This window comes from Callospermophilus lateralis, chromosome 2, assembly GCF_048772815.1.
Source record: "Callospermophilus lateralis isolate mCalLat2 chromosome 2, mCalLat2.hap1, whole genome shotgun sequence".
Lineage (NCBI taxonomy): Eukaryota > Metazoa > Chordata > Mammalia > Rodentia > Sciuridae > Callospermophilus > Callospermophilus lateralis.
The window spans coordinates 131296840-131309730 of NC_135306.1; the positions used below are offsets into that span (position 1 = coordinate 131296840).

The window sequence follows — 12891 nt, forward strand, 5'->3', positions numbered from 1 at the left end:
AGGCATTTACCCAGTGATATCTGACTCCAGGGTATAGTTTGTAGTTATCAGGAAAAAATGTGGTGATCATGTCTCAGAACTCCAGCATGTGCCCTTATGAGCCTGGCTGTGCTGCACTTGTCTTCCAAAGACAGTTCACTTCTTCCCAGGGACCCACTGGCAAGAAGGGCTATAGCCACCTTGCCTTTTTGTAATTTATAAATGGAAGCTGACCGAACCACAAAATTTAAAAAGAAAAGCATTTAAACAGAGCATAGCACAGTTTCAAGGTCAAGCTTAAAAAAATGATCATCACTTCCTCTCTAATCAGCTGAGCCATCTGGCATGCACCAGACCACCTGATATGATCACAGGCCAGTCAAACTCACCAGCAACTAAATACTTTTTAACAAAGCTGGCCTTGGGCTCAGAGGCTGGAGAACCTTCAGGAGTCCCCAACTGAGCCAGATGGTGAAGCAGCTGGATCTCACTTCTAAAGGGCCCTGAAACATCACTGAGAAGCCAGAAGCATCACAGAGGCGGTGAATAAAATTCACTGGAAATGATTTTGAAGGCAGAGAAAATTACAACTTCTAGAACTTTTTCAAGGTGAGTGTTGTGTGAGATTGGATTAGTTGCCTGATGTGGGGTTTAGGAGACAGGTGGGGAACCCAGGGTTGTGCTTCAGTAATAGCAGGTGGTCACTAAAACCTTTCCCAAGGAGGGTGGGTTGGTCCAGTAGACTGTAAGGTGGGCTCTTTTCTACTGTATCCAAAGGGAGGTTGAAAGCTGTCACCACCTTCTCCTCTCCACTGTTCTGAACCAAGTAGGAGCTGAAGAAGTATTCACATAATCAGCTGAATGAGCCCTGTATCACTTATGTCCTGGAACACCAGATTATTAACTTGTCCAGGCTACTCAGCATGCATCAACCATGACCTCCTTGTGATGTGATCAGTATGGGGGGTGGGGGTTCCTGGGATGAAGTGGGGAGCTATGGGCTCAGGCTGCTCATGGAGTTGCCAAGGGTATATGTGCCTGGAGAAGGTTGGCAACCCAGGAAATCCAATGCCAGACCTCACAGAGGCTATGAAACTCTCCTCCCTCCCAACTTCCTGGGTTCTCCCATCTGGAGACAGGAATCATGTGAAAAAGGAAAAAGAATGGTTGTGATAGCAGAAGTTTGGAAAGATAGAAGTGGTTTTCAACTGGTGACTGAGTGGATAAATGATGGCATATTCACACCACATAGGCGCCAGTACAGCATGATTTGGAAAAAGCAAATTGTAGAATAGCATGCAAAGTATGACCTATTTGTGTGGGTTTTAAAGCAATATCTGTATAAGCATATGAAAAGTAAATAACTGAAAGGTGACCAGAGAAGCCATAAAAGTGTAGCCTCTGGGTCATAGGATCATGGGGTCTTCCCAGCAGCAGGAGTTGGCCCTCTTCTGCTCTATGATGCAGAGGTTTATATTTCCATGTGCACAAGAATGTGATTAAAAAAAAAAAGTCTGGGTGCCTGATCCTGGGGCTTTATAATAGACTCTGTTGTATTCGTCAGTCTAACTTATAGCTTAGGTTAGTCATGCAACATAAGACCAATGAGATATAAGCAGACACCATTTGGTGGCATTTCTCCAGATGTAGCTGGCAGAGACACTTTTGTCCTTTGCTCTTACTCTTATTCGTATGTGAAATGAAGATATGATGACTAGAGTTCCAGGAACTATTTCAAGATAATGAGGAAGAGGGTCACACCCTACAGACAGTCAAGTGGGAAGGAATCTGGGACCAGGTGATTGCCAGCATTTGGGTCTCTTTTGTGTAAGGAAAGGAAGAATAAGAGGGAGAGGGACAGGGAAGGCAGAGAGAGAGGAGGGAGGGAGGGAGGGAAGGAAGGAAGGAAGGAAGGAAGGGAGGGAGGGAGGGAGGGAGGGAGGGAGGAAGGAAGGAAGATCTCCAGTGTATTTAAACCCCTTGTCTTTAGGCTTCTGTTAATTAACTAGCAGATGAGTACAACTCTTGATTGAACAGATTGTTCAGAAGAAAAAGGAGAAGGAAAAAGCAAGAGGAAGAAATGAATCATCCACAAGCTACCTAATTAGCACCAGAACAGGCAGAGTTGTCTAGTTTTATGGGTGACACTGGGCCACCCAATAAGATAGTGACGGAGCAAGTATTAGACTCAGAACCCCTGATGTGCTCTCTGGGCTTGGCCTGATGGATCAAAAGCTGTAATTTATTTTTATAGGTCCTCCTCACCCCAGCTTCCCTTTACAGGGAAGACCCTCTGAACTTTTCTACCTTGTTCTCCCAGCACATGCATAAGCACACACACACACACACACACACACACACACACGTGAGCACACATGAAAACACATACTCAAGATGCACACACACACGTGAACACACACACATACTGCCGCCTTTAAACTTCTAAAATGTCCTGACCCCACCCCCGTCTGAGACCTTTCTCCATCACCTCCAGGTGTTACCATGACTTGTCTGGCAAAGCCACCCAAACAAGAGGCGAAATGGAGCATCTGAGGGAGGTGAAGTGTTCGCTGACTTCCCACAGCACTTATTATACATGCTGCATATTTTATCTCTGAGTTAAACAGCTTGTTTTGCACATTCCTGGAGATGTGTCAATCTCATTGCCCCAACTGTCAATGGTTGTCCCAAGAGGGGACTAGGTTTTCTAAACTGGTTTTCCTCAAATGTCCACCCAAGTCCCACCTGCACTAGAATCATTGGGGATATTTGCCAAATGTTTAGGTTCCTAGGCCCCATTTCAGAGCCAATGAATCACACTTCCTGGTGGCAAGACCTAGAATCTGTATTTTTTCTAAGCTCACAAGCAATTCTTATAGTAGAGCTGTCCAGGGCTTGTTGGTTCTGATCCTTCTTTCTTCCCAGCATAAAGAGAATGCAAATAACCTGTCCTTTGAGTTAGTTGGAGCTTCAAGGTTCCCTGCCGAAGGTCTGGAGTGGAAGTATGTCAGGGCCTTTATCTGTCACTGCAAGACCCTCTGTGCCTCTGCTGCAATGAATATCTCCTGTTAAGATGGTGAAGCGTCAGGACCAAAGCTGCCAGGACTTCTGAGTGTCCTGGAAGACAGTTAGTTCCCTCTATGAACTCCAGTGGGCAAGAAATAAACCTTTCTGATGTTGAGTCCCTGAAATTTGGGGATTGTTTGTTGCTCCCACATAAACTTGGCCTATTTGGATTAACACAATTCTGGTGTTTACCTAAGTTTGGGGATCACATTTCTAGAATATATAGCACAAAATAAAGAACATAGTTAGCTATGTCAACTAACTTTCCTATGTACATGTATGAATACACCACAGTGAATCTCACCATCATGTACGTCCAAAAGTCACTAATTAAAAAAAAAACTGTAAGTAAAAACAGAAGATAATAGAGAAAAAGGAACAGGGGAGGATGGAGTGGAGGAAAAGGGGAAGGACTGGGGACTGAATTAGAACAAATTATATTCCATTCTATTATAATTATGTCCAAATTGATGCTAATGCTGTAAGTAACTGAAAAGAACTAATAAAAATAATACAAAATTTAAAAATGGGAGGTCAAAAGAAAGATAAAGCAGTTTTTAGTGTCTATTCAAGCAAACTACCTCTGAGAACACATGATACATTTGAAATAGTAGGTGAGAAGCCCCAGCTTCTAGAAGATGCAAGTCTTGCCCAAGAAACAGAGCAGAGGGGTCACTTCCAAAGAGCTATTCATAAGAAGCAACCTCCAATTCACTTAGAGAGCACTCTTAGAATGCCTGCCCCGGTGAACTTTGTTACCCCCAGTAGCCATAAGAGGCACTGAATAGAACATCCCCAACTTAAGTCTCACATTGACTTAATCTAAGGAGGTGTCTATTTCCTGCTGTGAAGGAATCCATTGAAGAGGGGAAGTTTCCCACTAGCAACAGCCTTAATGACAGCTGGGGATTTACTACCACACTGACATCATCAAGGGACAACACCATGATGTCAGATACCTTCCAAAAGCAGGTGAGGTGAACCAGTATCTGAAAGAACCAGCCTAATGGAAATCATCCCAACAGTGCAAGTGGAATTCCAGAATAGATCCTGAGGGGTTCCTAGATACACGAGGTGTGCACCTCACCAGCAATCCTTTCCCCTAGATCTTTCAGTAGGATTATGTTCCCCATTGCTCACCATGGAACAACTGTTGGACATCTACTATTGATGGGACATGAAACTAGAAATAGGTGAGCAAGATATTAATCTCAGTCCCTGAACTCAAGAGACTTTTTCCCCATCTGGTTGGGAAATCAAAACATACACGTTGGAGAATAAATAGCAACACACAGTTTTATATGTTAATTGCCAATTGTGCTGTAAAGAGCCTGAATGTCTGGGGTGGGGAGACATGGAGTGAAGAGAAGCCAGGAAAGAAGGAACGTCAGCAGGAGGTGTGGTTGAAACAAATGTGTGACATCATTACAGTCATAGCAAGAGCAAGCTGCAGCGTTGTCTGAGCTTGAGAGGAGATGGTGCTCATTGAAGAGGAAACAAGACCAGATCCAGGACAAATGCCACTTGACAAAAAGGGTGGAGATGGAGATTACACATTATAACTCAGTGCAGCCACACCTTCCCTAATTAGATTAATAATTTTCCAAGCCATCCAGGTGATGTACTCCTATACAGCTCTTTCATCCTGATTTGCCCAGCACCACCTAAGCCTTGGGTCCTTCACTCTCGCCCTTCATTACCACCACCATCCAGCTGAACACAGGCAACTTGTGTCAAAAAACACATCCACGTTGTGAAGGAGAAATGAGCCTGAATCCCAGTTTTCCACCTGGAGAAGTGATCTGCATTCTCCGAACTCCAGTTGCCTCTTTGCAAACCAGTAGCCAGCATAGAGGATAGAGCTGTCATGGGGATTAAGTGAGAGGAGGTGTGCAGCCCACACTCAGCCTCGGGGAGCCTGGTGCTCGGTCCATGCCAGTCGCGATTGTTTCTGATGAAGCTCTCTTAGCAAAAAAGTGACCACTTGGCATCTCTTTCCACAAAGCTCCTGCTCTCTAGAACTCTCTGAGGTGGGAGAACTGCCATATGATGAAAGGGAATTATAAATGAAAATAAATGGGATCAGAGTGGCCAAGGAATGCTGAAAGCCACCAGCAGCCACAAGAGGCAAGGAACAGCTTTTCACTCAGAGTCTCCAGAGGGTGTGCTGTGCCAACACCTTCATTTCAGACTTCTGTATCCCAAACCAGGAGAGAATACATTGTTTGTTTTTATTTTATAATTGTTATTATTTTAAGCCACAGTTTTTAGGCATTTGCTACAGCAGCCAGCAGGACACTAATGTACCCACGAACCCAATATATCACTATTTCCATTTTACTGAGGAGAAAACGGAAGCAAAGAGAGATTTGGTCAGTTGTCTAGAAAGTAGAGCAAGAATTCTGAATTTCTCAATTGATGGCAGAGTTCCAGACTTCATCAGAAAACTGGGCTGCCTTCGAGTCTCTGCTAGACCATTGTGGGACCACACTTGGCAGAGGAAGCCCTCCTTGTTCCCACCTCTTCATCCCCTTGACCAGGGACAGATCAGTCACCCTTCTGCATGGCATGTAAAGCTTTTAGAACAATGTAAGGAGCACAGTAAGGATGCTGTGACAGTGTCTGTGAGCTCACCAGAAACCACCAACCAGGCCTGGGGGCCCTTCTATGTGGAGGTGAAAAAAGGAAGAGGGAGACTAAGAAGATGTTTGTGAATATTGGTAAGCAGGAGAGAAGGAAGAACGTGGGAGAGGGCTACAACCACCTTGCAACACTCACACTCCCATTTATTCTTAGTGACAGAATTGAATCCCCCCCCCTTTTTTTAATAGACAAACACATAGCAGATTTTTCAGCCCCCTTTGCAGCTATGAGAATCCAAGGAGGTATGAGCTGAATTGGTTGGGCAGGGTTTCCATGAAAGCCCTTTAAAGGGATGAAACAGCAAGAATTATGCTCCTCTTACTTTTTCTTCTCTTTCTTTCTGGAACATCGATATGATGGCTGGAGTACCAAAAGCCTTCTTGTGATTATGCATATCTTTAAGGAAGGAAACCACATTCCAAGATGGCTGAGTCAGAGACATAAAAAGTTCCGAGTACCCTATCATATCTATCCACCAGCTGTGGGCTACCCACTTCTCGGCTTCTAATCAAGCAAATTCAAAATCCTAATTTGTCTAAGTTGCTACATTTCATACTCTCCTGTCAGCTAAAAGCAATTGCTTACTGATATAGGGCATGACAGCAGCTCCAAGAGAGTCACACAGCATTAGATCCACACAGCATTAGATCCACACATGATTTTTGATGCAGGTCAGATAGAAGTTCAGATTAGAAAGTCTAAGGACTAGTCAGATGATATCCTGTCCTCACTTTAAAGCTTACAAGAGCCACTCTATCTCACTTACTTGCATCCCTCAGTTGGCCCTTTTTTCAGAGACATGTGGGTCTCTCCCTCACACTCCTTACAGAGCCTGCTCCTAGGGAGTGCTCAAAATCCCTTCCCACCAACTGGGTTGATGTGGTGATCTCGCTAGGTAAACTCTAACAGGTCCTGCAGCCATGGGTTTGAGCAGGGGTCAGCCTCACTATGTCCAAGGCCAGTCCTGCCCAGCAGCTAGCATCCATGGGAACCCTGCATTTCATTAAAGGGAAAAAATAATCTGTGTTTGTGTTGGTTCCTAATGAGATCTATGGTGAACACTGTGGCTTTAACTAAGGTGACCCCACTCTAGTCCCAATAAAGACCAGGCTTTACCACTGAAGCCCAGTCACACTCTAATTAAGTACTTTATGAGCCCAAGCAGGATGGGCATGAGTGGATCAAAATGCTGACACCATCCCCAGGCAAATCAAAGGAATCTGGTGTCCCCATTAAGCCCAGCGAGGAGGAGGAGGAAGATATTTAGGTAGAGAAACATACTTCTAAATAGCATATAACTCCAAAACCCTGCACTCTTTGGGAAATATGAGTGACTAATGTCTGAATCATATTTTTGAACCTTGAGATCAAGCAAAGGTACCAAGTTAAAAAGTGAAATCGCATCATCTCTTTGTTACAGAGTCTTGGTGGAATGGTTTATTTCCCATTTTGCTCTTATGCATCAGATTCTCTTAGGTGCTTGATACTGCCAAATTCTGTTTCCAGTTGTTTTTATATAATTGAAACACTGGCACCTACTCTCTTATTTTCCCTGTTCCCCTTATTCAAAAATAAAACAATCAAAACAACTAAAGTGATAAAATGATTAGTCTTTGCTTTAGTGATTCCAAATGCCTGGCTTTTTGCTCTGTCCTCCATGGGATACTCTCAGTGACAAAGCTCTCTGTAGAGAAAGGAGGTTATTCAATATATTTGGATCTTCTTCCCTATCACCACAGTGTTTTTATTCCAGCTAAGAGGCAAGAGATATAAATCACTTAGAGAGTAACGCAGAGATGAGAAAAATGATAAAGACCAAGTACATAGTTTAAAAAAATGTCAGGAAATAGTTTAGAACAAGCCAGAGTTGCAGAAAAGTTTTATGCATAAATGACGGGGGACGGGGGTCTTAAAAAACGAGAAAAAAATGGAAATTACAGAATACTTTAAAAATTGTCACATATCACCACTACCATCCCAGGCTTTCTCCAACTTCCATTCCTAGGACTGAACATTTCTAAATCATTTTCCTTTTATTCAACATTGCAAAAATCTTTCTGATTGGATAAGATGTTTTTCATTCAGTTTCAAAACTGCATTTGAAATTATACTTCTCAAGTGATTTTAGTGGCTATATTTCAGTTCCTATGTTACACAAATTAAGGTGAGTGATATTCAGGTAGATAATGTCACATGTTCAAGACGACACAGCAAGTTAGGGCAAAGTCAAACTAGAAGGCAGGCCTCCAGATCTCTATTTCAGGGTCTTTTCACTCTCTGCGGAATACTGGGCACCTGTCTGTCTGTCCTCTTTGTATCACAGCATTTGTCTGGGTCTCAATATCCAAAACAGCAGACTGTCACGAAGCAGTCTACTCAAACTGCAGGAAGCTAAGGACGATGAATCACCCAAGATGGCTCCTTCCTGCTCTGGGGAAAGTGGCACAGTGCATAGTACACTTGCCGAGCTCCATGTGAAATCCTCCATCAGGGCATCTTCATGTGCAACTGGCATGTGTATCCTGTGGTCTACAAGCAAGGTCAGCAGCCTATAGCAACCAACTTTCTAGGGACCTTCCCTGAATCATCTGCCACAATGACTAGAATCTCCCTGTTGTGGTCACTGATAAAATCCAGCATATATTGTTGCTCACTGAGACTCCCTCTTCAAGAGTCAGTAGTCAGCCCCCCACAAATACTGTCCCTCTATACTCCAAAAGGATACATTTGGGAACTTTAACACTATAAGTGTGACATCTTAGCATGCCCGCTGCTCCCAAAGACAGAGATTTATTCATACGGAACCAAGGCATTCCAAGCCACCTCATTCTATTAGGATACCTAATTGTTTTCATCATGCCTATTTTCTTTTTCACCCCAAGAATTTTCATATGTTTTGTTGTACTTTCTTCAAAGCACCTCCTCTCTGGTTCTCTCATCAGAGAGCCCCTCAGTTTTTTCCTGTAGCCACCTTTGTGAAAATAGTATTCTAGCATAGGAGTATTTTAAGTGCTTTGGGATTTTGAATAAACCAAGTAGCTGGTTTGGTCAAAGATCGTTAGTGATTATTTTCAACAACTCCCAGGGAAGAGAGGCTAAATGTGACTTTGGTAAGAATTGGGACTTTCTAGAAGATTCTTACTACTGGGATCTCTGGCTTCCCTCAAAGCTAGGTTTAATTCAGTGGGAAAGGGTCACCTTTACCAAGAAACAGGTTGCATGGCAAGAATAAATATAAGCTTTGGGACCAAAGCAATATGAGTTTGGTGTGTGTCCATTTTCTCAGTAAATTCTGGCAAGAATTTAACCTGAGAGCTTCCATTCCTGGTTTATGAAATGGGAATAATAACACCTACAAGCAGTAGTGGACTGAAAGTCCCTAGTGGAATTCTTGGGTCAGAATAAATTCCCACAACAGCAATACTGACATGGACATTTTTGTAGAAAGATACAATTTCTGTGCTTTTTACTGATTGTATGGAGAGACAGCCCACCATCACATTTAGCTTGAAGACTGAATTCACTGCACTCAAGGTACACATTTTAAGCATTCTTCTGTCTATAGCTGCTCATGCTGAGCATTTTCTAGTGACCCCTCTATGAGGCCACAGAGTTCTATTTTTAGAGTCAGCTGCTGGCGCAGTTAGGATAACTTTTTAGTGCCATATCCACTTGTTACAGTAAAGACTACCACCAACAAAGGTCAGCAGATGTGAGGTTGAAAGAACTTGAGAGCTTTCTTCAGAAATAACCCTACAGACATTAAGTTTCCCAGTACAAAGCTCAAGGAAAAGCTCTTGGCAACCTGGTTGACAGGAGCATCATTGTTCTTTTATAAATGTAACATGACTATGCCACCATTGTGTGGTTAGAAAAACCAGAAGTTGTGTATCCAAGCCAAATGGATCTTAGCTCTTTCTTCCAGAGGAGGGGGAACGATTCTTAAAGTCTTATTGGCAGAACCAGGTTGTTCCTGAATCTTATCAACTAAGCTCACCTTTAGGAAACAGAACGAGAATATCGATGTAATGTGCTCTGCCAGTCAAGAAAGAAGCAAGCATTCAATTACCCAACAGTGGTTCAGAAGATGTTCTGAGAACCACAAACCTGAAAATGCACATGCTGGTTTCTAGAGGCAGGAGGTAACCTCAGAGGGAGATCCATGAAACAAATAAGACATTGAAGATGCTAGACTCTGCAGGGAGGGTGAAGGAAGGGAACTTTATGGAAAAATTAAAAATTGGGGGCATAGAATATTCCAGTACTATCTTCTCCAGCTATGCCACAGGCTCTGATAGGATATTGCCCTCAGAATTGCCCTCAGGATATTGTGATTCTCAGAACATCTTCTGAACCACTGTTATAATTGAATCCAAGATGGACCAAACCTTTCACCAGAGCCATTTCTAAGTAGATTCAAGGAAACTCTTAAAATACCAGTCATAGCTATTGTAACTTCCCCCTATTTTAAATATTGCAAAATAAAACCTGAACATAACGACTTACAGCATAGTTGTTTCCAATTATGATGCTTCATTCTAAAAATGAAAACTAAAAGAGCACTACCTGTTTTAACACTAAATAATTCATGAAAATTCTCAGATTTTCATTCCAAGTTTGCCATTATTTTTGCCTTTTTTAAAACAAACTGAGTCCTGAACCCCCTAGAAGTTGTTAGTGAAAATTATCCTTTTATAGAACAAGCTATTATTCAAAACACATGGTAAATTTTGTCTCTTCACAGACAACATTAATAGATGGCTCAACAAATATGTGGAGCTAAGAATTTCTCTTACAAATTGAAGGTCCACCCATACTATGGTTCTTCAATCAGCCCACCTCCATTATAACCACCCAAGGAATACAAACTTCCCCCCACAGAGACAAAAAGAGGCCAAATCTAGGTTGTGGGCACCCCAAATTCACTCACTTGTCTTCTGAAAAACTTGTGTCCGTAATAACGTTCTTCCCTTGGGGTACATAGTTCCAGTATTCTTCCAGAATCCCAATGTGGTACGTTCTGGTAACTGCACCAACCAGCCCAGACAGACCCAGGAATGCAAGGAGAAGGATGCAGCCAGCCGGCTGCTCCCGAGGCATTGGTGGATGTAACTCAGGCAGCAGCCTGCACAGGAGACAACCCTGTTGGTCCCTCCCCCTCACTCAGACCTAGTTATAAATGAGGAATGGACCAGGCCCAGCTCCTCCTCCTGAGGTAGTTCAGAGTTGGAACAGAGGCTGATAACTTGTGTAAGCAGAGTGAGCCTGAAGAGAGAGTTGCTATGATGACAACATTTTTGCCAACCATCCAAGAAATGTGTAACTGACTTATTTATTTACTGCCCAACCTAAACAGGCCTGTTTCTGTGAGTTTTGGTATTCTGCTCTGACATGAGTTATTCATCTCTGCCAGAAATGGTAGTGTAACAACTTGAGCTGATGGGTTTCCCCCTACCTCTTTTATTTTTCCCCACTATTACAGAACCTTATTACTATCTGAAAAGTGGGCTAACCTGAGTGGGAGCATCAGGAAATATTCTAAGCACTAAAGAAGGTCTCATTTCTGTCGGGAAAGCAGAGGGAGTATTGTATTCACCCTGCAGCTTGTTTTATGAGGCTACATGAAACGATCAAGCCACATCATAAAGTTCATAACAACACTGTAAAACCCCACTACTGCTACATTAGCTCATGCACCATGTCCCCCAAATCCTCTCCAACCCCACTGACAAAACCCAGGGGCTTAACTACCCAGTTCAGCCAAAATCTTAGAAGCCATCATCATCCCCAAACAATGAGCTGCCTCTCTCAGGATGAGTGATGATGACAGAGGAGGAGTACCCCTCGGGCACATGAAGACAAGATGCACCAGCAGGTCCTTGGGTAAAGAGGTGAAGGGTGTGCCATGCTTCCATGTGTTCTGATCCGTGACCTAGAATCTCAGTGTTGAAAGAGACCTGATTCAACCTTGGAAGAGAGCCAGTCTGATCCTCAGGCAGATTGCTCTTGAGGCAGCAGTCACAGAGTGACGGAAACAGCCTCATGGGCTTTAAGGTTGGACAGACTTGGATTTAATTCTAAGTCCCACCACTTACCAATGTCATGGCATTGAGAAATCACTTAATCTCTCTGAAATCGAGGGATTCTTAAGATCTAAAAGATGATGCCTGCTGCAAAGCACCAAGCACAGCCTCTTAGCACAGAGTGGGGCTCAGTAGATGTTAAAGTCCTCATCTCTACCCACACCCTCTAGGAGGAAGACCACGCATCCTGTGTGCCTGTTGACTTGCCTTTCCACCAACCTTCTTCTTTCTTTTCACCTCTCTTTCCCAAAGTCCCATCCACCATTCCTTCCACCAGTTTCCGGGAAGGGAGTTCTTTTTTCTTTAAGTTGTAGATAACCTATAGATGTTCCATAGCACAGATTTTGAAGTAATCTCTCTAAATAAAATATACATCAGTACTCTTGTTTCATTGCCAGGCTCTTAATGTCTTTGCTTTATTGATTTGTTTTTCTGTCAAGGACAGTGGTAGAATAATTGCCCTAGCATGTTTTCCTTTAACTCAAATCTGCTTTTCAGTCTATGAGCTTGGAAGCTTTATGTGAGTTTGGCACATCAACAGCCTCTGTAGAGAACTCACATAATGATCTCTGAGTATGACCTCAAAAAGAAGTAGAGGCTTAGACTGTTTGGAATCTGGAAACATCCCCAACCAAATAACTTTTGGGTTATAATCAGGAGAGCAGTTTACTTTGGGCTTATCAAAAACTTTATGAGGATATATTCTACCCAAATTCTTTTAGATAGGAGAAACAAGAAGCATAAATTATACAGAATCAAAAAGAAAAAAGAGTTAACTTTCCTGCTCAGGATACTGAAGACATATCACGACAGTACTGGAGAGGGATCAACTAACTTCTGACTCAAAACTTGAGAGTTTCTATAGAAGATGAAATCAATACATTTAACGCATTTGCAGCAGAGAAATTCGTTACTGAAAGGCAAAAGAGTCAGGGAAAGTGTTTAACCTAAACAATGAAGTGGGATCGCTGGAAAACCCTCTTAGAGTCTTTCCTACTCTAGACAGTAGACAAAGATCTAAACAGTATTCAAAGATCACCTCCTAAATTATATAAGAGCAAAGCAAAGAGAGATCTAAGAGAATGCAGCATTTCAAGAGCACTCATCTGAAAACTTGGTG

General features: G+C 42.8%; 1 protein-coding gene across 1 annotated transcript in view; it reads right to left on the reverse strand.

The window, feature by feature from the left end:
- Window positions 1–10788, reverse strand: part of Hephl1 (hephaestin like 1) — a 75218-nt gene extending 64430 nt beyond the window's left edge. Inside the window, exon 1 of the mRNA XM_077108684.1 lies at window positions 10619–10788. Within this exon, the coding sequence (XP_076964799.1) occupies window positions 10619–10788 (170 nt within the window). The remainder of the gene's footprint in view (window positions 1–10618) is intronic.
- Between the last annotated feature and the right edge of the window lie 2103 nt (window positions 10789–12891).